This window comes from Mycothermus thermophilus, assembly GCF_041956435.1.
Source record: "Mycothermus thermophilus strain CBS 625.91 unplaced genomic scaffold VTJ04scaffold_3, whole genome shotgun sequence".
Lineage (NCBI taxonomy): Eukaryota > Fungi > Ascomycota > Sordariomycetes > Sordariales > Chaetomiaceae > Mycothermus > Mycothermus thermophilus.
The window spans coordinates 1,901,779-1,925,521 of NW_027191429.1; the positions used below are offsets into that span (position 1 = coordinate 1,901,779).

General features: G+C 57.0%; 7 protein-coding genes across 7 annotated transcripts; 5 read left to right on the forward strand and 2 right to left on the reverse strand.

Annotated features, from left to right (window-relative positions):
• Positions 1-490: 490 nt before the first annotated feature.
• Positions 491-1,690, reverse strand: VTJ04DRAFT_4810 (uncharacterized protein; the record flags this gene model as incomplete). The annotated part of the gene is made up of 1 exon (XM_069362858.1): positions 491-1,690. The coding sequence occupies one exon, from the start codon at positions 1,688-1,690 to the stop codon at positions 491-493; it is 1,200 nt and encodes a 399-aa protein (XP_069219762.1).
• Positions 1,691-2,441: 751 nt separating this feature from the next.
• On the forward strand, positions 2,442-3,372 carry VTJ04DRAFT_4811 (uncharacterized protein; the record flags this gene model as incomplete). Its single annotated transcript, XM_069362859.1, has 2 exons — positions 2,442-2,484; positions 2,579-3,372. 2 exons carry the CDS (start codon positions 2,442-2,444, stop codon positions 3,370-3,372), a joined length of 837 nt encoding a protein of 278 aa, XP_069219763.1.
• Positions 3,373-4,125: 753 nt separating this feature from the next.
• On the forward strand, positions 4,126-9,972 carry VTJ04DRAFT_4812 (uncharacterized protein; the record flags this gene model as incomplete). The annotated part of the gene is made up of 6 exons (XM_069362860.1): positions 4,126-4,564; positions 4,619-5,694; positions 5,752-7,341; positions 7,399-9,084; positions 9,708-9,760; positions 9,927-9,972. The coding sequence occupies 6 exons, from the start codon at positions 4,126-4,128 to the stop codon at positions 9,970-9,972; spliced, it is 4,890 nt and encodes a 1,629-aa protein (XP_069219764.1).
• A 43-nt stretch (positions 9,973-10,015) lies between these two features.
• Positions 10,016-13,728, forward strand: VTJ04DRAFT_4813 (uncharacterized protein; the record flags this gene model as incomplete). The annotated part of the gene is made up of 2 exons (XM_069362861.1): positions 10,016-10,599; positions 10,659-13,728. The coding sequence occupies 2 exons, from the start codon at positions 10,016-10,018 to the stop codon at positions 13,726-13,728; spliced, it is 3,654 nt and encodes a 1,217-aa protein (XP_069219765.1).
• Positions 13,729-17,397: 3,669 nt separating this feature from the next.
• VTJ04DRAFT_4814 (uncharacterized protein) lies at positions 17,398-17,736 on the forward strand (the record flags this gene model as incomplete). The annotated part of the gene is made up of 2 exons (XM_069362862.1): positions 17,398-17,455; positions 17,576-17,736. The coding sequence occupies 2 exons, from the start codon at positions 17,398-17,400 to the stop codon at positions 17,734-17,736; spliced, it is 219 nt and encodes a 72-aa protein (XP_069219766.1).
• A 100-nt stretch (positions 17,737-17,836) lies between these two features.
• VTJ04DRAFT_4815 (uncharacterized protein) lies at positions 17,837-21,615 on the forward strand (the record flags this gene model as incomplete). The annotated part of the gene is made up of 5 exons (XM_069362863.1): positions 17,837-17,911; positions 17,970-18,000; positions 18,059-21,133; positions 21,201-21,470; positions 21,596-21,615. The coding sequence occupies 5 exons, from the start codon at positions 17,837-17,839 to the stop codon at positions 21,613-21,615; spliced, it is 3,471 nt and encodes a 1,156-aa protein (XP_069219767.1).
• Positions 21,616-22,499: 884 nt separating this feature from the next.
• VTJ04DRAFT_4816 (uncharacterized protein) lies at positions 22,500-23,441 on the reverse strand (the record flags this gene model as incomplete). The annotated part of the gene is made up of 2 exons (XM_069362864.1): positions 22,500-23,242; positions 23,303-23,441. The coding sequence occupies 2 exons, from the start codon at positions 23,439-23,441 to the stop codon at positions 22,500-22,502; spliced, it is 882 nt and encodes a 293-aa protein (XP_069219768.1).
• Positions 23,442-23,743: the final 302 nt, after the last annotated feature.

The window sequence follows — 23,743 nt, forward strand, 5'->3', positions numbered from 1 at the left end:
TTCGCTTTCTAGTCGTCTCGTTGACGTTTATCTGCTTGTGGTGGACGAATGGCTCCCAAAATGAAGGCATGTATGAGGTAGACTGGAATTCGTTAGAGCAAAAAATACCAATGAAGAGCGATGACATTCACCCTCCCAGACTCATCAGGATGTGTTATACAAGTTGACCAAAGCTTCAGCTTAAGACAAATCAACCAAACAAAGTCTGCAAGCGCCAAAGCTGTGACAAACAGAACCTCCGCTCCTCCAATCCATCCGACATCCACAGCTGCCTGAGGCACTATATATACCTGACCCGCATCTCATCCCAGCACCACCCGCTTTCCCTTCGAAAGCGACGATGGCCGAGTGGTCAGGGGAGGCGGTCCTCGACTCGCCAACCGATATCAAAAGAATGGGATACATAAAGCCTTGACAATTTTTGTTCATTTGTTTTTCTGGTTTACATGCTCCTATATTTGAGAGCTATTCATCCCCTTCCATCAAGCACTCACCCCCGATTTAAAGTATTCCCGCTCCCCTTCGGGTTCGCCTCCACAAACTCATCCCACGCCCTCGCCTTCATCGTCTCCTCGTCCGCCTTCTCCATATTATCCTCATCCGGCTCGGGCTGCTTCCAGCTGGCCTCTCCGCCTCCTTCAATGATGCCTCCCCTGCGCCGCTCTTCTTCCAGGTACTCGTCGATCGTCATGGTTGGCAGGTTGTGGCCCGGCCGGAACACGCCCTTGGCGATCTCCTGCCGGCTATTGACCAGAGTGAACGGCTGCAGCGGCTTGCCGTCGCGCGAGAGAAGGGGCCCGCCGCGGTTGATAAGGCCCGAGGACCCTTGGGTGAGCGGGGTGTCGAGGCGGGCGGTGTTGTCGGGCGCTCTGCCGTCTGGACGCCTGCGGTCGCGGAGATCTGGTGGTGGGGCCGGGCCCATAGCAGCACCTGCTGCCCCTGGTGGTGGCGGAGGTGGCGCCATAGCGAGTACCTCCAACTCACGGTTCAGCCCCTCAAGCGCTTGGAAGGTCATGTGCACGCTGTAGTTCAGATGGGCGAGGTGCGTCTCGCGCACGGCGTCTTCATCCCCTATCCCCGCGCCGGCGGTACCGGAACCTTCGGCATCCGGATCTCCGTACCCGGGCCGGCTGCGGAGGAACTCGAGCCGGGCCTTGAGCTGCTTCTCGGCTTGTAGGTTGGCGATCTTGGCCGCGCGACGGGCAGCGGGGTCCGCGGACGCGGGGACGGTGCTGAATTTTTCCGGCTCGTCGTCGTACCGCTCAAGCAGCTTCTTGTGCTCCGGAGAAAGCAGGCCGTATGAATCCAGCTGGTGCAGGAACCTCTCGTACGCGTCGCGGGCCGAGGCGAGAATACGCTTGCGCTCGGGCGGGGTGGGGCCGGGGAGACGTTGGGTGGCTTCGGCAAGGTGGAAGTTGGCGAGGAGGAAGGGGAGATTGGAGGTGGTGAGGTCCTCGGCGGATTCGTTAGGGCTGAATAGAGAGAGGGTCGAGATGAGGCCGATGGCTTCGTTGTATAAGCGGACGACGGCTGAGACGGCGTCGGAGTAATCGGGGGAGTTGGGAGGAAAGGAGGTGTTTTCGAGGGCGAGCCTTTTGGATTCGGCTTCTGCCCAGACAGCTTTCAGGGTGCGAGGCTCATCGCCGTCAGTGGTGGTGGTGGGAGGAGAGGCAGAGGCTGTTGGGTCCATTTGATGAAGCCGGTGTGTGAGATGTGTGTTTCCGCTCTTTTGCGCCTCAGCTAGTTTTGTTTCTGAGAATGAAAGTTTGTTCTTTTTAATGAACTGACTAGCTGACCAAATTCTTGGAAACAAATATGTCCGTACTGTGAGTTTGGAAGGAATTCAAGATTCCATGGAGCTTCGAGCTAGCTCCGGGGTGTCGTCAAGCTTATCTTATCGCATGGCGGGGTAGATAAAGTGGGGCATTTAGGGGACGGACGCTGGCCGATGCCCCGCGGTCTGCCCCGCGGTTCACTGGGAAGTTCCACGACTCATCACTCTCACATCACTCACAAAGAATGATCTGTCCGGGCAGTCCAAGGTAGTGATTATTGATGCTCTGGGGCTTATTTCAGAATTGTGATTTATTCCATATGTTCAAAATGTCACAGAAAAGAGTTGTGTGCTCTCTGCTGCCATGTTAAAACATCGAGCGGTACTTGGGTCTTCTTCGGCTTACACCGTTGGATTTCTCCACTCCCAGCAAACGCATGCAATGCACATCACGTCAGGCCATTGGCTGTGCTTCTCATCTGTTCTTTGACTTTCTTGGCCGCATGTCTACCACTCATACGCCCATCTGATGTTGACAATCACCTGTGCCTGCGCCGTGTCATAACAGCAGTCGATGAGTATTTATACCCGCCGGCTGCTCTTGTGTCCTTGGTTGCCAATTCGTCCTTCACTTGGTCCATCAACTCAGTCCCAAGCTTTGACCAATATGGCGCTCTATCCTCCTCTCGGCGACAAGCGAAAGCTCATTTGTAAGTCTAAACCTAGTTTTGCTTTGACTCATATAAAAATCTTATAATCTCACCTCGCCGAGACTTACTCCGCAACTCTCACTAACCTATATAGTTGCGCCATCGCCGGCGCCTCAAATCTCTCCTGAGGGCTCTCCCTCCCCCGCCCCGGGCCAGACAGCACAATTCCTCAACCAGTTCCTCAAGACAGAACACATCGGCGGTCTCAAACGCAGCGACCTCAACCCGTCAGATCCTATCGCCCAGTTCCACGCCTGGTACAATGAGGCCGCCGCACTCGGCTCAGGCGTCGCTCACCCCGAAACTTGCACATTGTCAACCGCCCAACTCCCCTCCGGGCGCGTTTCGGCCCGCATCGTCTACATGAAGGAGCTGGACGAAAAAGGCTTTGTCATTTACAGCAACTTCGGCACCAGCGGGAAGGCCAGAGATCTGTTTGGGACGCCAGACGGGTCGAGTACCGGAAACCGCTGGGCGTCCTTGACGTTTTGGTGGGAACCTCTTGAGAGGCAGGTCCGCGTGGAAGGGAGGGCCGAACGGATATCGGCGGCCGAGAGCCAGGCCTACTTCGACACGCGCGTGAAGGGAAGCAGGATCGGGGCGTGGTCCAGCCGGCAGAGTGCCGTGTTGTTCCCGGATCCCGAGATTCCGGGAGATGATGGGCGCGCTCAGCTGGATAAGTGGGTGAAGGAGAGCGAGAAGAGGTTTGAGGGACAGGAGAACATCCCGGTGCCCGACTTCTGGGGTGGGCTGAGGATCGTGCCGGAGAGGGTGGAGTTCTGGCAGGGGAGACAGAATAGGTTGCATGACAGGTTTGTGTATGACCGGGTGGAGGGAGAGGGAGAGGAGGGGAAGGTGAGCTGGACGTTGCAGAGGCTCAGTCCGTAGGTCGAGTGTGGTGGTGATTGTCGAAGGCAGAATGATGTGTGATAGCTCAGGGGATGATGGCGTCGGGACTTAGAGGAAAGGGTGTGTTCAATCAACGTCTCAAGGCCATACCTGAGTTACGTTGACTCTCGGTATCAACTCCAAGTCATATAAGCGTTGGTGTTGAGGCAATGGGTTGCCTGGTCTTGCCATATGTAGATTTCTACAGTAGATCTGGTGGCTGATGTCAGCAACAGCGGTCAACATCTGGTCCCATCGCTTCATGGCTTCTCAGAACCGTCACCAGGTTCATCTCGGCGCTGAAAAGATGGGATCGGTTGGCTTGCATTCCGTCTGACTGTTTCCATCTCTTTGTTTACGTTACTTACGTACCCCCCTGACCCGATATAAACATTACCAAACCTTACCTTGCCAAGCCTTGTCGAGGACGAGGGAAACAAGAAGCAGCGAAGGCCTAAATAAAGAGTTGAAAAAAAATAAGAGCCTTCTTCTTCCCTGACCTCGACTTTTTTTTCACTTACCTCCCTGTACTTTCCTCCTCGGCTTCCTGCGTCTCCTCCCCAAAGTTTGTCTCTGGCGGCAACAAGCAGCTGCGACCTGCAATCATCCTCCCCTGTCAAGCGAACGGACCCAATTGTTCATCGAGAGTCACTCAGCATGGAGATCATGACTTCACACAAACATCCCGCAGAGAACTCTGCTCGACCATCACAACCACCAGTTGCCAATGCTGCCAAACGCAGCCACGACAAGATGGTCACTGAGGTTCAAGAGATGCCAATGGCACAGAATCTCAGCCACGACTCCGACATGATGGAGATTGACGACCCGTTCGTCATTCTTCCTTCTGATCCAATGCCTTCAGAAGCCATGGTCAACAATGCCCCGGCCAATGGCTCCAACAAGAAACTGGTTGATGGCAAGGAATTCGAGATCAACCCGGAGCCCAAGCGCCGCAAGATCTCGAAGAGCAAGCAAGCCGACAACGAAGACTTCGACGTGTGGATTGAGCAGAACCATGAGGCGCTCGCCAGCAGCTTGAGCAAGTCCCTGGTCGACGACAACGACCCATCCTTCCGCGAAATGCTGAAGGATTACAATAACGAGCGCATCATTGAGAATCCCCGCGACTATCAGCTTGAGCTGTTCGAATTGGCCAAACAGCAAAACACCATTGCCGTCTTGGATACCGGTGAGTCTCTGGATCTTCGAGTGTCAGTGTCTGAGTCCTAACTTATCATGTCAGGCTCCGGAAAGACTCTCATCGCCGCCTTGCTCCTGAGATGGACCATACAGAATGAGCTTGTCGACAGGGATCGCGGACTTCCCAGGAGGATTTCATTCTTCTTGGTGGACAAGGTCGCCCTCGTGTTTCAACAGCACGCCGTGCTCGAAGCCAACCTGGACTATGCCATTCAGAAGCTCTGCGGCAATGACCTGACAGACCTCGAGGCCCAGGACTTCTGGGACCAAACCGTGCAAAACTACATGGCTGTCGTCTGCACGGCTGAGGTTCTCAACCAGTGTCTTCATCGCTCATACCTCCGCATGGACCAGATCAACCTCCTGATTTTCGACGAGGCCCATCACACAAAGAAGAATCACCCCTACGCCCGCATCATCAAAGACTTCTATGTCCAAATGGATGAGAGCAAGCCACGTCCACGCATCTTTGGCATGACCGCGTCTCCCGTCGACTCCCATGTCGACCCCAAAGTTGCCATCGCCGAGCTCGAGGGCTTGCTTCATAGCCGCATTGCCACTATCGCCGACACATCTGTTCTTCAGAACTTGACACAGCTGACAAGGGAGGTCATTGTTGAGTACCCCAAAGTCCTGAAGCGTGACACGAGCACGGATCTTAACCGTGCCTTGCACAATCTCATCGGCGACAACCCAGTTTTGCGAAAGCACTTCGCCTCCGCTGAAACGGCAGTCAAAGAGCTCGGGCCTTGGTGCGCTGACAGGTACTGGCAACTTGTCTTTGGCGATGACGATTCTGGTTACGACTTGGAATCCAAGACGGAGAGGAACATCCTCTGCTCGTCTGAACCCACCAATGGCTCGAATTCACGTCTCGAGAAGGTGAGGGAAGCGCGGAAGATGGTTGAGGAACACACCTTCACTCGGCCCAGCCTCAGCGAGACGCATTTGTCACCGAAGGTCCTCAAGTTGATTGGCATCCTCCGCGACCAGTTCCGTGACTTCCAGAGCAACAGGCGGTGCATTGTGTTTGTTGACCAGCGCAACATCGCCTCACTCCTGGCTGATTTGCTGGAACACCCAGAAATGCGCATCCCTGGACTGGTGCCCGGAGTCTTGGTAAGTTACTCCGCCAGATCAAGACATGTTGTTGGCGTGCATTCTGACGGAAGATAGGTTGGTGGAGGACGGGCGGAGGCCAGTTGGGATAGTGCAGTGGTCTCATATCGTGACCAAGTGCGGACGCTCGTCAAGTTCAAGAACGGTGATATTAACTGCATCTTCGCCACCTCTGTGGCAGAGGAAGGCCTCGACATTCCCGACTGCAATATCGTCATCCGCTTCAATCTCGCAAAGACGCTCATTCAATACATTCAATCCCGAGGTAGGGCGCGCCAGGGAAACTCCATCTACATCCACATGCTGGAGCATGGCAACCTCGAACATCGAGACAAAGTGGCGCGGCTCAAGCAGAATGAGGACCATCTCCGCAAGTTCTGCGCATCCCTTCCCGAGAACCGCAAGCTGACCGGAACCACCTTCGACATGGATTACTTTCTGCGCAAGGAACGCAACCAGCGCCAGTACACGGTCCCTGAGACCGGGGCTAAGCTCAACTACAAACAGAGCCTCACGTACCTGGCGTCTTTTGTGGCTTCGTTACCACACCCTCCTGAGGTGGAGTTACGGGCCAACTATGTTATCCTTGCAGTTCCTGGGGGTTACCAGTGCGAGGTGATACTCCCAGAGTCATCGCCTATCCGCAACGCCATGGGCAGGGTTTACTCAAGCAAGGCTGTGGCCAAATGTTCCGCCGCCTACGAAATGTGCCTTGTGCTGATCCAAAACAAGTACCTGGACAAGCACCTGCGACCTGTCTTTACCAAGCAGCTCCCAGCCATGCGCAATGCCCGCCTGGCGCTGAGCTCCAAGAAACAAAAGGAGTACGATATGCGTCTCAAGCCCGAGATTTGGTCGCGGACCGGAGAACCTGCAGAGCTTTGTATCATGATATTGACTCTGGCAAACCCGGCTGCCTTGGGATACCCGTCAGCGCCACTACTCCTCCTGGCTCGTGAGCCAATTCACGAAATTCCTCCATTCCCGCTCTTCTTTGGCAACGGCCGCACCTCGCCGGCTGCTCTCGTCGCGATCCCTGGCCGTTTGAGCGTTGACAAAGCTCAAGCTGAGGCCCTGACGGCTTTCACCCTGACCGTCTTTAAGGACGTCTTCAACAAAGAGTATGACGCTACGGCCGCGCAGCTGCCATACTTCCTCGCCCCTACGCAGCTGGAACACACCTTCAACTTCCAGTCCCTCTCTGGCAACCCCTGCGCCGCCATTGACTGGGCCACGGTTGATTTCGTTCAGCAGAATGAGCGCCTCACCTACAGCTACGAAGAAGAGCCTGACGAGTTCTTCCATGGAAAATTCGTTGTGGACCCTTACGATGGCTCGCGCAGGTTCTTTTTGCGCCGTCGACGTGCAGACATGAAGCCGACAGACCCGGTGCCCGAAGGCGTTCCGAATGCGCTGCACAGGCCTTGGGCTCAAGCTAAGGGCGACGACAGGTGTGTGCTCAACTGGAGCTACGCCTCGTGGTCCAAGCACAAGAACTTCCGCACAGCGCTGCGCCAGGATCAGCCCGTCGTTGAAGCAGACCTGTTGCCGATTCGGAGGAACTTGTTGGATGATAATTATGAGGACGCGAACCAGTTCAAGCCGGAGACTTGCTTTATCGTGCTGGAGTGCATGAGGATCTCGCCGGCAAGTTTGACAGAGCGTCCTTGAATTCGGATGAGTATGTGCTGACGATTGTGGTAGCTTCCCGTCAATGTGGTAGCCATGATTTACACCCTGCCTTCGATCCTGCACCGCCTTGAGGCCAGTCTCATCGCCATGGACGCCTGCAAGAAGCTGGGACTGGAGATCCGCCCTGACTTGGCCCTTCAGGCCTTCACCAAGGACAATGACGACGAGGCGGGAGAGCGCGACGCCGAGGAGGCCATCGTCCGCTCGGGCAAGGGCAACAACTACGAGCGCCTCGAGTTCTTGGGCGACTGCTTCCTCAAGATGGCGACCACTATCTCAATCTTTTCGTTGATCCCGGACAAGTCAGAGTACGATCTCCACGTGCAGCGGATGTTGATGGTGTGCAACCGCAACCTATTCAACAACGCTCTTGAAGTCAAGCTCCAGGAGTATATCCGCTCCATGGCTTTCGACCGGCGCAGCTGGTATCCGCAGGGTCTGACCCTCAAGCGCGGCAAGGCGGACGTCCCCTCGCGCAAGCACGTCCTCGGCGACAAGTCCATCGCCGACGTGTGCGAGGCCCTCATCGGCGCCGCTTACCTGACCGGCCGCGAGAACCGCTCCCCGCCGACCTTTGATCTCGCAATCCGCGCCGTCACTCGTCTCGTCTGTGACAAGTTCCATCTCATGACGTGTTGGGATGAGTACATTTCGTCTTATACCCTTCCGGAGTGGCAGGTTGCTCCGGCCACGCCAGCCCAACTTGACATGGCCGCCCGCTTCGCGGAGAGGCTCGGCTACACGTTCCGTTACCCGCGCCTCTTGCGCTCTGCATTCCAGCACCCTACCTACCCGGCCTTGTACGAGCGTCTGCCCTCTTACCAGCGACTCGAGTTTCTGGGCGACGCTCTCCTTGACATGGCGACTATCGAATTTCTATTCGATTCCTATCCGGGCGCGGACCCCAAGTGGCTGACCGAGCACAAAATGGCTTTGGCCTCCAACAAGTTTTTGGGTTGTCTTGCCGTTCATCTCGGTTTCCATCGCTCCATGGCGTATTTTGCGCCGCAGATCCAGAAGCAGATCACGGCTTATGTCCAGGAAATGGAAGAGGCGCTGCAAGCCGCCCGAGATCAAGCCGCCCGCAACGGCTCAACCGATCCAGAGAACGCGTTTGCCAGGGACTTTTGGGTCACAGTCAGCACCCCGCCCAAGTACCTTGGCGATCTCGTCGAGTCGTATATTGGCGCGATGTTTGTCGACAGCGGATTCAACTTTGCCCCGGTCAAGGGCTTCTTCTACAAACACGTCTTGCCCTTCTTCGGCGACCCGCGGCTGTACGACGACTTTGTCCGCGGCCAGGCCGTCACGGCGCTGCTGGAGCTGGTGCAGCAGCGGTTGAGGTGTGGCCGGTGCAAGGTGTTGGTGAAGGAACTAGCGCCGGTGGTAGTCGTCCCTTCTGCTTCTGAGAGCACCCCTGGGACTGAGGGAGGTGGACAGGCTACAGCCGAGAAGCCCACCAGCCAGGAGAGGAAGACCATCTCCATGGCTGAGATCGGCGGCACGACCACCAAGAAGCAGTTCATCGTCGCGGTGCGGGTGCATGCCAAGATGGTGGCGCACGCGGTCGCGGGGAGCTCCTCGCAGGGCAGGATTGCCGCGTGCCGCAAGGCTAGGGCGGTGCTGGAGGGGATGGGGGTGGAAGAGTTCCGGAAGGAGTTTGGGTGCGATTGTCAACAGAAGGGAGGAGAGGCGGATGTTTAAGATGGAGGAGATAAAGGGGAAGGAGGAGCAGGAGGGGAGCGCGGATATGAGTTGGAGGAGCGTTTCCTAGAGGAAGTGTATTAATCTGGACCGGGGAAATATTTGGTGATGGGAGTTAACAGCTGGGTTGGCGTTTGTGGTTTACTTCAACGGAGGAGGGCATCTCTGGCATTTCTTGGACGTCAAGCGTCAAGGGATCAGCGGGACCCGGCATGAGCGCATGAAGTAATGAGCGAGGACTTCTTTTCTTTGTTGAGGCCTGTAGGATGTGGCGCCAAACATGAACACTGTTGGATGGTGTAATTTAATCGAGCAGATAGATACTCCTTCCCGATGCTCTCTGGTGTTCCTCTCCTCTGTCCTATTTCCAGGGTTAGGGTGTTGGAAGGGGGTGATCATACGCAATATGCCCCACTTCCCCTTTGGCCCCTCCGTCCCTTCGCGGCGGTTGCCGTGACAGGGATCAGGATTGATAATCGCCCGCCCCCGACCCATCACGAACCAAAAGTGAACATCTGATTTGGGAAAACCCGCATCACCCCAGCCCAGTCCCAAGGATCTCACCACCATCTTTCCTTTGACAACCTCGAGCTTGACTTGCAATCCTTCGCACTCAGGAAGCGCATGTGCTTTTGCTCTGTGCGACTCCTGACCTAGCGCTACAAATACTGTAAGTCCCCCGCAGCGCTGTCGTTGGTTGCACTCGGTTAGGTTATCGCTCTGCAGTGGAACCACTCAGATCGCGACCTGCCATTGTTTACTCTGGAATGTTTTCTTTCTTCCTGTTTCTGCAACCGCCCACCTTCTGACAACACTCCTGAAACCACACATCTCAGGTCCCTAGTCTACCCCGCCGCCGAAACCACCGTTTCCCGGTTTTGACGACGCGCGCAACCATCGCCGCAGTCTCCTTTGCAGGAGGATCATGGCGGAACGAATCACAGACCAGCAGGTCGCCGACCTGATCGCGCTCTTGCGCACCGACGCCCCTGTCGACGTCAAGGTCCAGCACGTCACGGCCGTCAAGTCGAGCATTAAGCAGCACACCGTCCCCGAGACGTGCATACTACCCGTCTTCGACGCCCTGCGCACCGCCTCCAGCTCCCAAAACTCCATCCTTGTCAATGCCGGCTTCACTGCGCTCAACCATCTCTTCACCCGCCTGGCCCGCCAGGACCCCAAGATCCTCGCCAAGGAAGGCGTGCGCACACTACCGCTCGTCGTCGAGAAGCTCGGCGACCCAAAGGAAAAGTTCCGCCAGGTCGCCCAGCAGGCCCTCGTCACCCTCTACAAGGTTGCGCCCACCGAGGTCGAGCGCAACATTCGCAACGTCGCCATGGTCGGAAAGAGCGCAAAGGCAAAGGAGGCCAGCCTTCACTGGCTGCTGCAGATGCACCAGGAGCACGGCCTCCAGTTCCGCGCATACGTCCCGAATCTTATGGAGCTACTCGAGGACGCCGATCCCGTGGTGCGCGACGTCGCCAAGTCGACCGTCATCGAGCTGTTTAAGTGCGCTTCTTTCTGTTCTACACCAAAGTCCCCCTCCCCTGCTGACCGGAACCGTATAGAAATGCCCCCAACGGTGCGAAATCCGATTTGAAGAAGCAGCTCAAGATCTTCAAGGTCCGACCTGCCATCGAACAAGCCATCATCAAGGAGCTCAACCCCACGCCCTCCTCTTCCGCACACCCTTCACAAACCGAGTCCTTCGAGGAACCCGCAGCACCCCGTTCTGGTCTCGGTGCCAGCCTACCAGCTCTGCCCCACCGCCCAATTACCCCCGGACCCGCGCCGGAAAGCGGCAATGCCCCTGAGGCAGTCGAGCCGTTGTACGTTAATACGGTGCGAGAACTCGAGGATATCCTGCGGGAAATGCACCTTTACTTCGAGGGCAAGGAAACAGAGCAAAACTGGATGAAGCGGGAGGAGAGCATAACCAGGCTGCGCCGGATGCTCGCCGGAAACGCTCCCACCGACTTCCCTGATCAGTTCATTGCAGGCCTTCGGGCGCTACTGGACGGCATTATCAAGGCCGTGGTATCGCTCCGCACCAGTCTGTCCAAAGAGGGCTGCAACCTGGTCCAAGACATGGCGCGCGTTTTCGGGCCGGGTATCGACCCGATGGTGGAGATCTTGATGCAGACTTTCATCAAGTTGACGGCGGCCACCAAGAAGATCTCGTCCCAGCTCGCAAATGTCACGGTGGATACGATCGTCGAGCGGGTCACATACACTAACCGCATCATGCAGCATATCTGGTTCGCTTGTCAGGACAAGAACGTTCAGCCACGCTTGTACGCCTGCGGGTGGCTTAAGACCCTCCTGAACAAGGAGGCCCACCACAAGCACCACGTTGAGCACACGGGCGGCGTTGATCTTATCGAGAAGTGCATCAAGAAGGGTCTTTCAGACGCCAACCCCGGTGTTCGTGAGAAGATGCGCGCCACATATTGGGCCTTCGCCGCCATTTGGCCGGCACGGGCCGAGGCAATCATGAGCGGGTTGGATGCTACCGCTGCCCGGTTGCTGCAAAACGACCCCAACAACCCCAAGTCGCCTAAGAAAGCGGAAGGGGGCGGGGGGCCTGTCCGTCCGGGCCTGGGCTTGTCCAAGAGTACCATCGGCACCTCCAAACCGAGTGTCCGTGAGGCCATGATGGCTCAGAAGCGCGCCATGACGGCGAAGGCGATGCCTCCTAGACCCGGTTCTGCGATGGCAAACTTGTCACCGCACAAGACAATGACGTCATCTCAGACTCACACTACTACTGCTACAACGACACGGTCGAGGCCGGAATCGACCATGCTTTCTGGCGGTATCTCGGGCGCGCCGGTAAGGCCTGGCAGGAGGCGGCCTGAGACGATTGCTAGGCCGGCAACAGCCGGTCCATACTCAGTCCGAGGTCATGACCAACCGGGTATCGAACAGGCAAGCCCTCCGAGCCATGCTGCCAAACCAAAGCCCGTGACCCCCAAGGCGCCCAGCGTATCGCCGAAAAGGCCGGTCTCTAAGCTGGCCCGGCCCTTGGCATACCCGGCGGCAGGCGAGCAGACCGTCCCCACGCCGCCTCGGGAAAGCACTCCTAAGGGTATTGTGTCCCCGAGAGCGACACCTTCTCGGACCGTTGTGTCCCATCTCCCGACCATGAGCAGCCCGTCCAAGTCGCATGAGGATATGAGTCTCATCGCGCCGCCTGCCGCGTCGTACCGGGCTTCGCCTCCCCAAGGCCCGACACTCATGGCTAGCGCTTTGGAGCGCGAACCGCCACACCTTGGCTCACCCGGTACTCCGTCACGCCTTCCTCGGCCTGTTGGAAGCTCGCCGGCTAACTCCTCTCATCGTCTCATCCCTGTGGAGGAGAGGATGCGCAGTCCTGCGCAGAGCCCACGGCAGGTTGTCGAGGCGACAACCCCAGTCTCGCTGAGCCCGCCGCGGTCCCTGGAGGTCTATGAGGACCCGTTGACCCGCGAGCAGCCGCAGCACTCACCCAAACCGATTTTCGGACCCGTGCTCGAACACCGGCCCGTCAACGAGGACGCTGCTCTCCTACAACAGGCGGCGCAGCTCCAGCCGCAAAAGGAGAGCCACAGCGGTGAATCCGGACACGCGGCCCTCCCCCCGGAGAAGCTCAAGCAGCTTCTGCGCCTCCTCGACAGCGGAGTCGCAAAGATCCAGCAAAAGACCCTCGATACCCACGGATTCCGCAAGGTCCAAAGCATCCTCCGCGACCTCGACGGCGGCTCCCACATCCCTGTCCACCACACCCCGACAACAACTCCTGCCCCCGTCCTCCTCACAGACGAAAAGTTCTCCGCCCTCGCCACCGCGCTCTTTGACTTCCTCGAAGCCTCGCCGGACCAATTCCCCGGGTCCGTCGCCAACTTGCCGGAACGCATCCACGACCTCAAGGCCCAAGCGCTCGCCACGATCCGCATGCTCCTGCGCGGGCGCGCCGCGACGGAGCGCAGCGCGTTCGCGCCGCACGTGGCGCGGGGAATCGAGAGCTTCGTGCGCGCGCGCGCGGCGTTCGAGGGCCGCACGCACCTGGTGGGCGCGCTCGAGGTGCTGGCGGAGCAGCTGTGCGGGATGGGGGACGGGGCGGAGATCGTGGCGGTTTTGGTGAGGTTGTTGGAGGGGGTGGATGTGGACGGTTCGTTCTCGGCGGAAGGCTTCGCTGCTAACGGGGAGGAGGCTGCCGCTGCTGCTTTTGCTGCTGCGACTGCGCAGGCGAGGTCGTTGAGTATGGGCTTGTTGGTTTTGCGCAGGGTGTTGAATGGACCTTCTGAGGGTTCGTCGTACTCGTCGTCCTCGGCTGCTTTGCAGTCGAGTCTGTCCTTGCCCAAGGCTCGTCAGCTCCAGCAGCAGAATGGTGGTGGTGGTGGGCCGTATGTCCCCAACGAGTCGGAGAGCGCGGCGCTCGCGCGGCTCGCGGCGCGGTGCTTCGAGAGCCCGGACTCGGCGGTACGGATGGACGCCGTGATGCTGTGCGTGGCGCTGCATAAGCGTGTGGGCGAGGCGAGGTTCTGGGAGCTGATGAAGGGTGTCGGGGAGGACCCCAAGAGTTTGATTACGTATTATATTGTGAAAGAGCAGCGGGAGAGAGAGAGGGAGGGGATGGTTGGGGGGAGGGTCAGGTAGGGAGGCCTGGGGGATGGATATGTTATGGGTGATGGAGTTGATGGGAGAACAGTACCAGATGTTGGGAGGGGTGGGGTTGAGGTGGTTGTAAGGGAGAAGAAAGATGGTTGAGGAAAGACTTTGTTCTGTTTGTGCGCGATGGGTTGGGGATAAGGATAATACTGTTGTAATAGCCCAGGCAAGGGGACTTTTCTCTGGTTGAAAAGGAGGACAGACGGATATGGGTCTTTGAGCAGCAGGCGAGGAGGGTATTGGCGTCTTGGTTTTACTATACATCCAAAGAGAGCGAGGGAGGGAAGCGGAAAGCGATTGCTAAGTTGTTTGTTTGATACCAGAGGCAAAAATACCACTTATTCCTTTTTCTGTCTTTGACTCTATGTCTTGCGAGACCATGTTGTGGTGAGATGGTGAGATATCCGTCGGCATCGACACCATTATGGCTTTCAGAACAAAAACTGCTACCTCTGACAAACTCAACAATACACTTTAGTCTCCTGGCGAGACACTCCATCTGATTACCCGGCGTCTTGCTTTTCTTTTCTGAAGAAGGCTTGTGGTTAAAGGCTTGCGGTTTTGTTAGGGCCTTGTTCTTTTCTCTCTCCAGCCTCAGAGTTGGCCCCAACGTTGAGCCAGGTCTTTTCCCTCGGTATGTCTGCTTGAGATCATTGGAAGCGATAGACCGGAACTCTCAATTTGCCAGGAGCTTCTGGGTCTTGCAGGGTACATCCTAGGTAATGCGTCTTCCCGTGTCGTTGAGGTATCGTTGGGGATTCATTACCCGGGATGGCTGTCAAGGGATCTCTGATGTCAACCTATTTCTTCCCGTCTTATGCCTTAACTTGACAGCTATAGTATACCTAGCATGGTTCCGCTACTCTCTCCGAATCCAAAAGATGACATGTTCCTGGATGCCAAGGACGGTTGGCGGAGCTCCAAGAAGGCAGTGAACTTGGCCCCCCCCTGACGGAGAGAGAAAATCCTACAGACCTTTTTGACGAGGGATTTGGTGGGATGCGCTCAATCTGAAACGCCAAGCAGCGGGTGTCGCCTTTTGGAAGGGGATGTGGAGGAGGAGAGAGGATCATCTGCAGGTCAGAACCGTGGTTTGCAGATCACAGGGCCGGCGGCCAGCATGGAGAGAAAAGCCGACAGGTCATCCCGAGGCTCAGGTCGGACAGAGGCATGCGAGATCGAAGAGCGGGTTTTCCTTGTTGGTCATCCATCCCATAATAGGGACCTCAATCAGTTACACATGCAGAACGTAGTACACATAGATAGGTACGTACGTACATACAATCATAGTGTACCTGGCGGCTCACCCAGCTTGTTGCCATATTGGGCTGACAACGCATCTGCGTGGCGTGACGCGTACTTTTTGTCCCTACAATGGTGCTGTTGAGCGTGGGGCTTGTTTTGTGGGCAGACGTGCCGTGGGAAGCTTGTGAAACATGATGGTCACTTTTCTTTTCGAAAGAAGAGACGCCTCTCCAGTGTGCCGTCCGTAACCTAAATCCGCAGGAAGATCTGAGGAGTGTACAAAAGTAACTTGACTTTTGAAAGCAATCGGGCCTGATCCCGGAATACGTGCCAGATCTGGATGCTGCTGCTGTGTGTTCTGTTGGAGAAGGCGGACGGAAGCTTCTATGCCATGGCGATCTGTCGAGCAGTTCCATGGAACGGCGTGGCGTTTGGTGATGCGCGCGCCTTTGTGTCCCCTTTGCGGCCGCAGCCCAGCGTAGTGCTCAGGGGCGGCAGTTTCAAGTACCCGCGGCTACGACACGGCGCAGCCCGAAGTTCCTATAAACATGGCACCTCACCTCAGGGCTGCATTGAGTGTAATCCTTAAGCCGGGGAACAGGTTGTTGGTTGCAACAACCGCCAGGATTCGACACAAGACACAACAGAAGGGGGATTTTTCTTTATCACCTTCTATTCTCGCCTGGATGGCTGATGCTGTGCGATGCCGATGCGGCTGGAAGAATTTCCTGCCGTACAGCTGGGAAAAAGAGGAGGGACGTCTTCGTCTGGTCGTTTGGGGTTGATGAATGGTGTCTGACGTGTACATACCTACACACTGATGACATCGAACAGTGGAACTTGTGTATGTAAAGTAGGTATGTACTGTGCCTACCGATGTATCATGCAGGCTCAGTCTCCTCTTGGACCGTTCCCGACGGCCCGGATGCGTAACCCAAGCTGTACATGAGCGGCATGACTGGTCAGTATGACGGTCAAGGTGGTGTGGCTGATGTCTCCAGGAGTTGTGGTTGAATGTATGTACTGTACATACCTCCATACGGACACAATGCGTTCCTGGTGCCAGATACCAAGTCCCAATGGGTTGGGCTGGGATCTCTAGACTTGGATTGCCAGCCTCTAGCAACAAACAGACCAGCCCCGAGTCGACGAAAACTTGGGATGAGGTGAGCTACTGTCGAAGGAGAAGCTGGTGTTTCTGACTGTGTTTCAAAGCCTACAGTCACAAGTGGATTCGGCTGTGGCTGTATGTGTGTATGTACTTTGGAGATGTCTGTCCTCTGTCCAACTGCCTTGTTGGGCCATCCGTGGCTGTGGAAACTCAGGTACGGAGTACTTCCATATTGCAGGACCCGAGTCTTTGCAGCCATCAATTCACATGGTGTTCCTTGCCAACCTCGAATCTTCATTTGGACCGTTGAAAGACGAAAACTTGAAAGGTAGTCCCGGGCACTTCCGGCCCACCTACCACACCACCAGGGCAACGCGATGGGACGTTGCAACAACAGCAAAGAGAGAAACGGTCGTGAGGTGAGGAGTGATTTCATGAAAACTGGAGACGAGCAAAGCCACAGAGGGGCACTTTCACTTCTTGTGTCCTGGAAATGGATTGGTTCGGGTCCTGAGGCAGTCCTTCCAGACTGTGCTGCCCCTGACGAGAGCCGGGGCTGGAGCAGGACCCCCTGGCTGGCACGTCTTGGAACCCTTGCAACCCTTGGAACCCTTGGCTGCCCGCCAAGTGAACTTTCCCATCCCGCTGATCCCCAGCAAGCCACTTCCAGTGCCGATTGGCCCGCTGCAGCACGGTGCACTGTGTGAAGGGGGGAATTGGAATGGACGGCCAGAGTCCAACTTCATGGATACCTACACATCCTCTTTTGGACACCACCGCTACTCCCATTCCTTCACCTGTGGAGTGCTCCATGCTTCCTCGTCTTAATTGTCTTGTTTTTTTTTGCCTTGCCTTGTCCTTGTTGCTGACCTGAGTTGAGTTTGTCTTGTTCTCCGTCGAGGTCGAGGTTCCCCGCCGTCAGCCAACCTCAGCCTGCCTGACTCTCCAGCCCTCAGTTCTTCAAAGCGTCTTGTTAATCTTGGGCTCCGAAAGGTGCCCATCCTCCTCGACTGGAGCTCGGCTCAGCTTGTCGCACCTTTACACGTATTTTTGTCTTGGTGCGCCGTGCCAGAACACTAGCAGCCCGCACCCACTCCTCACTCGCTCCACCACACCGCGACTCGGATGAACCGTCTCGTTCCCGTTCTCGCCGACCAGACACCACGCTTCTCGACTTTTTGTCTGTCTGCCTTTCTTGAACCTGGTCCTGCTTTGCTCTTGACACCTCAACTCCAAGAGTTGGGAGAAAACACACAGGCCGAGAACCTCTCTGGTCTCTCCGACTTGGGCCCCTTTGTCTAATGTTCAGCCCCCGCCCCTTGACCAACCAACCGACTGTGCACACTCCCCGCCGCGTTGGTATTCCGCAAGACAGGACAGAGCTCTCGACGGCAATCTGAGTCTTCTTCCTCCGCTCTTTGTTCTGCCTCCCCTCTCTTTCCTCGAGATTCTTCGTCGCACACACTCGACAACACCCAGCCAAACGCCACGACGAGCTGGGCGAGCGGTGTAACATACCTCCTCACAAGCACACAACTCGACGCTCCGTCCGCGCCGACGCTCTTCCCGGCTCTCCCCCGCCGACCACCGCCGTGTCTACCGCCTTCTCCACCAACATCTTCATGCCGTTCCGCGGTTGATCCGCGGCCTTATTGTCGGACCACTGCCGGCTGGTCTAGCCAGGACTAGGAACTACACCTTCTAGAAATACCTTCCACTTCCCAGACACCGCAAACCACAATGGCCGCAATGGACGATTATCTCGATAGTCCGATGGAAACGGACGATATCTTCCCCTGCAAGGGGTGCGGTGAGGTGCGTTTACCGCGTCTGAGCCTCAAATACACCTCCTTCTAACCTGGAGCATATATAGATTTTGGAGGAGGGCAAAGCTTTCGAGCTTGGTGAGTCTCATTGCCCGCCAACCGTTTGATCGTGCTGGCTCCTGACACTCTTCAACAGCCGGAAACCGGTGGCATCTCGACTGCTTCCGCTGCAACACGTGCAACACCCTCCTCGACTCAGACGCAAACCTCCTCCTGCTTGGCGATGGCTCCCTCATTTGCAACAACTGCACATACAGCTGCAGCGCCTGCGGCAACAAGATCGAGGACCTTGCGATTCTGACGGGTGACCAGGCGTTCTGCGCTAGCTGCTTCCGCTGTAGGAACTGCAAAAGGAAGATTGAGAATCTGCGCTATGCACGCACATCCCATGGAATCTTCTGCATGAGCTGCCATGAGTCACTCATGGCTAGGCGCCGCAAGAAATCCAAGGCCGCCCAAGCCAAGCAGCGAGAGAAGGACGCCTCCCCTCTCATCACCGACAAGTCGCTTCCCGCCCTACCTCCAAATGCCGTACCTCCGCCCATGGCCTTTGCCAATGACCGGGGACCCTCCGAGTCTGACACCCCAACCGAGCTTTCTCCGCGTCCCCGCAACGCCTACGGGATCAGTGAGTCGTCCTCTCGCGGCCGTTCCCCAGATCGGCCTCCCGAGCCGCCCAAAGACAACCTTGCCCCGTCCGCGCCGTCCTACCGCCACAATCGTAACTCGGCTATTTTTGCAGGCAGCTTGGACTCGGGAGACGGCGACGGCGGCTTCTATATCCCGGTTGCCCTCGACCCCAACCCGGCCCCGCCTCCGCCCGTTCGGACTCCGCAGTCCGTCTCGGATGCTTTCTCCGACACGAGCCGGAGGGGCAAGGACTCGGACTACATGTCCACCCCGAGGGCGCCCGCCGAACGCAGGAATGAGCCGCAATCAACGTCAGCACCCCATATTGCCTTCACAGAGAAGTCCAGGCAGACGTCTTCCGATTATGAAACCCCGCAGTCACAAGATGGCCCCAAGCCCGCCCGGAAACTCTCCAAGAGGAACGGGAACCCGAGAACTTCCCCTGGTGCTGACGACTCCAAGGCTTCTACAAGATCCTCGCCTGGCGATGATTTCAAGTTGCAAGATGCTCCAAAGAAGCGCCCAGGAAATTCGAGGAGCAACTCCATCTCGAACAATGGCGTACCAGATGCCCCGGCACCCTCCAAGGCGCCGCCTGCCCCGCCGAGGACCCGCGATGTCTTCAATGGTGTGCCGAACGCCGCAGAGTCGCCTCGGCAGCCAGGAACCGGCGACAGGTCGCCCCCGCCAAGGGATGTGCGCCGGAGAGATGACGATGCCATGCGGCCTTCGGTCGACTCGGTTGCATCACCCGGCCGGTCCGAGACACCCTCGAGAACTGCCAAGGACGTTGTTCCGCCGCCACGGCCGCCCGCGCCTGAGACGAAACTCAGCGACACTTACATGCAGCCAAGGCCACCGCCGCCGCCTCCCGTGCAGACTCCTGCTGCCAAGGAGTCGACATCAGCCCCGAGTGAGGCACCGGAGCCGAGGCTGTCTCCCAAGCTGCCACGCTGGAGCGGCGGCGGTGAGTTCTCCATGGACGAGGACATGGCGAGGATCCTTGGCACGGATGAGGGCTCGTCTTCTCTCCTCCGCCGCGTCTCCAATGCTGTCCGTCACGGCCGCAACAACAGCGCCGACACCATCAGCGGCAACCACACCAGGCCCGGCCACTCACGGAGTGTCAGCGAGACAACCCGAGGCACGACCTCCCCGCGGTGGCCTAAGTCGCCCTCCGGCGATGATGCCGCCGGCCCCGAGATCAGCAGCCCCATCTCCTTCGCAGGTGGCTCCCAGGACGACCCGGCCTTGCTCAAGAGGCAGCTGCGCACTTCGGAACAGCGCGTGGCCGAGCTTGAGCGCCAGTTCAACACGGAAAAGGACCTCCAGGACCTCAACAAGAAGCTCATCGAGAAGCGCAAGACCGTCTCGGTACTTGACACCCAGACCGAGATCATGATCCGCCAGATTGAAGTCCTCGCAGGCTATGTTGAACGTGCCAAGAAGACCAAGGAGCCCATCGACCCACGCGAACTCGAGGAGTCGGCCATCAAGGAATTTGTTCAGAAGCTCGAAGCGGTTAAGCAGAGCATGTCGGCCGAGATCGCGCGCCTGCACGCCGAGCGCGACGAGCTCCTCGAGCAAAAGGCTCAGGCCATCGCCGACCGGGACCGCGCGCTGATGGAGTTCGAGCAGCTGTCCTCCAAGAATGCTCAGCTCGCCGACATGAACAACGACCTGACTCACCAGATCCAGGAGCGCTTCAAACAGCAGGTCAACAACGGGGGCGATGGCAGACTGGCCAACAATGGCTTGGGAATTTATGGCCACGCCAAGGGTTCCTCGTCCATTTCGGTCAATGTGGACGGCTCCAGCATTCAGACTGGTACCACCATGGTCGGCGAAGGCGACGACTCGGTCCTGGAAGGCCCCACCGTCGTCAACATCCGCAAGGGCCAGGTCAAGAAGTTCAACTGGAAGAAGGGCTCCAGCAAGGTCGCCCACAACATTTCCAAGGGCATCAATCGCGCCGCCGGCGCCTTCCAGCAGGGCCAGTCTTCCCAGGACCAGAACCGCTCCGGGCCCCAGCCCCTGTCGGGCGACAACATTGGTTTGCCCTACAACATGACCGTCGCGCAAACCGAGTCGCCGGTCACCATGGGGCCGCCTCCGCCAGCTAACCGCACCAACACGGAAGGCTCCGGCCGACAGGGAGGCTTTGGCTTCTTTGGCAAGAAGACCAACGTGCCCAAGTCCGCGTCCTCGAATAATGTCACTTCGCCGGCCGCCACGGCCGTAAGCCACCCGCCCGTCGTCGCCGAGGCGCCCACCACTCTCTTCGGTTCCGAGCTGGTCGAGCGCGCCGACTACGAGCGGAGGCAGATTCCCAGTGTCGTGACGCGCTGCATCGAGGAGGTGGAGCTGCGCGGTATGGACATCGAGGGTATCTACCGCAAGACGGGCGGGAATTCGTTGATCAAGACGATTCAAGAAGGGTTCGATCGGGATGAAGACTTTGACATTTCCGATCCGTCGCTGGATATCACCGCCGTGACGAGTGTCTTGAAGCAGTACTTCAGGAAGCTGCCGACGCCGTTGTTGACGTTTGATGTCTATGACCGGATTTTGGAGTCGAACTGTGAGTTGTGTTTCGTCCCTCTTGGCCTGTTCATTCCAGGAATACCTTACTGACGTCACGTTTAAAGCTATCCAAGACGAACAAGAGCGCTGCGCCCACATGCGAAAGACCATCAACATGCTCCCGCCCAAGCACCGCGACACGCTCGAGTTCCTCATGTTCCATCTCTTCCGCGTCGCCAGCCGCGAGCGCGAGAACCTCATGTCTCCCAAGAACCTGGCCGTCGTGTTCGCGCCCACCATCATGCGCGACCACAGCCTCGAGCGCGAAATGACCGACATGCACGCCAAGAACCTGGCCGTGCAGTTCATGATTGAGAATAGTCATGTCATTTTTGGTGAGGCGTGATTGCTTTTTCTTTACTTGTCTATGTTTGAGCCGTCCCTTGGCTCGAGCAAGTTTATGTTTGTTTCAACGGAACAGATGGACTGACGGTTGATTGTTTTGATGGTGCGTGTACAGCCAAGGATGAGGTGGAATGAAGATGAACGTTTGATCCCTAATGTTTTGGAGTTTTGGTGGGCGGGATGGAGGTTGGGAGGACAAGGTTCAGGGCAGTTTGGACCTTGCTTGTTTGGCCAAGGGTTGTGGTTGGTGATGATGGGCGGTTTGGACTGATAGGTCGGCGATGATGATGACGATGATGGGATGGATATTTTTGATTGATCCCCGCGGTTACTGCTGCTGCTACGGTTGTTGATTTTGCCTTTTTGAGCGAGCGATCTTGCTTGGGCGCCATTGAGTTTTGACTTCTTTTTTCTGCCTTCTTGTTAAGTATTCTTGTTTTTCTTTCTTTATTTTGCTCGGCGGGGAGCTGTCTATTAGTGCGGTCTGGCGGGTTCCATAAGAGGGGGGATGGGGGCAGTGGTGTGCGGTGTTGGAGCTTTTTTTTCTCATTTCGTTTCTCCGTATTATTCTTCCAAATACCTATGTGCCGTTTGCCTACTACTGCTACTTCTCTTCCATATGGATTTGGCCATCGAGGTTCGAGGTTCTCAGTGCCCCACAAGCTTCGTTATGCTTATTGCCTGTTGCTTCAACTATGTCTCACTCCGTCGGAGGAAGGGGTCTTGGTTGTATATAGTATTGATTGTTGTTGTTGCTTGTCCGACCCTGCTTTTAGGAGCATCTTGTTTTTGTTGTTGGAACACAGAAGATACCACCACGCTTGCTTGTATAGGTACAGCCAATTTGACGCATCCATTGTGTGCTACTCAAGTTTGTATTAGAGTATTGGAGAGTTCTGTGGGTAATTCCACATCCATAACCCCAGGTCCGAGGACATTCACAGCACCCTTCTGCCCTCCCAACATCCCTATGTTGTTCCTCCCCCCCCTTTTTCTTCGTCTTCTACCTCTTCCTCTGATCAAGAACTCCCCACCAACTTCTTCACCTTCTCCAACAAAATCTTGGACTGCCTCCCCAGCTTGGGCTTCCCGTCCCTTCCGGGGGCCTTGGCCTTGGCCATGGCGCGGCGGTAGCGCTCGCGCTCGGCGATGCGCTTCTGCCGCTCCTCCTCGCGACGCTTGCGCTCGGCAGCGCGCGCCTCGGCTTCCTGTCTGGCCCGCTCGGCCGCGGCGCGGTCTTTGTGGAAGTAGTCGGGCTTCTTTTTCTTCTTTTTCTTTTTGTTGTTGTCGTTGTTGTCCTGCGGCGTTTCTGTTGTGCTGGTGGTGGAGTTGGGGTCGGGTTTGTTGTTGCCGGCCTCGTTGTCTGAGTCGTTTGATGACGCGTCGTCATCATCGTCGTCGTCGTCGTCGTCGTCGTCATCGGAAGCTTCGCCGCCGTCTGCGCTGTGTTGTCGTTGTTGTCGCCGGTGGTCTCGCCGCTGTGAGGGTTGATCACGACGTGGTTGCGAGGCCGCGTTTAGCATGGCTTGACGGTCGGGATGCATCTGAGCGCCGGATTCAGGGGCTGGGGCGGTGCTAGAATTTGAAGCATCACCGCCGGCCGGTGCCGTTGTTGTGGTTGATGATTCGGCTGCGAGATCGGCGGGGATTGGAATTGCCGGCTTCGGGTTCGCGGCGGCTTGTTTCTGGTACTCGGCCTTGATTTTGGCATATTCCTTTTTGACTTTGGCTTTGACTATGAGATCCTTTTTGATTTTGGCCACTGTGGGATGACGGTTAGCTCTTGGCCTGGGAGAGATGGATTGAGGTTTGATGTATGTACCCTTCCATTTCCAAGGACCATCAGGAAGATTCTCAGGGCCGACGCGGAACCCGTGTTTTGCCTTTTTGGACTTCCTGGCATCATCCTTGGCAGGCGACGAGCCGGGCTCATTTGATTCTTCGCGGGATCTCTTGGGCATGGTTATGTGGCGGGGTTTGGAGTTGCTGCAGTGGTTGCTTGGAGGGGCGTCGCGATGTTTCTTTGGATGGCCGTCGTCGCAGGCTCTACTTGGTAGTAGATTATTTTTTGGCCATGTCCCTGCTTATCGCTTATCGGAGCTCACACTTCCTGATTTGGCTGGGCGGTGAAGACCCCCACCCACCGAGCACTCCACCTTGCGCCCACGAAGTGAAAGTGAGTCCACTTCTGACTCGACGAACGGGTGGAGGTCACGGATCGGAATTCCCCCAAACTCTCTCACCCACCCGCCCGTTCACCTTG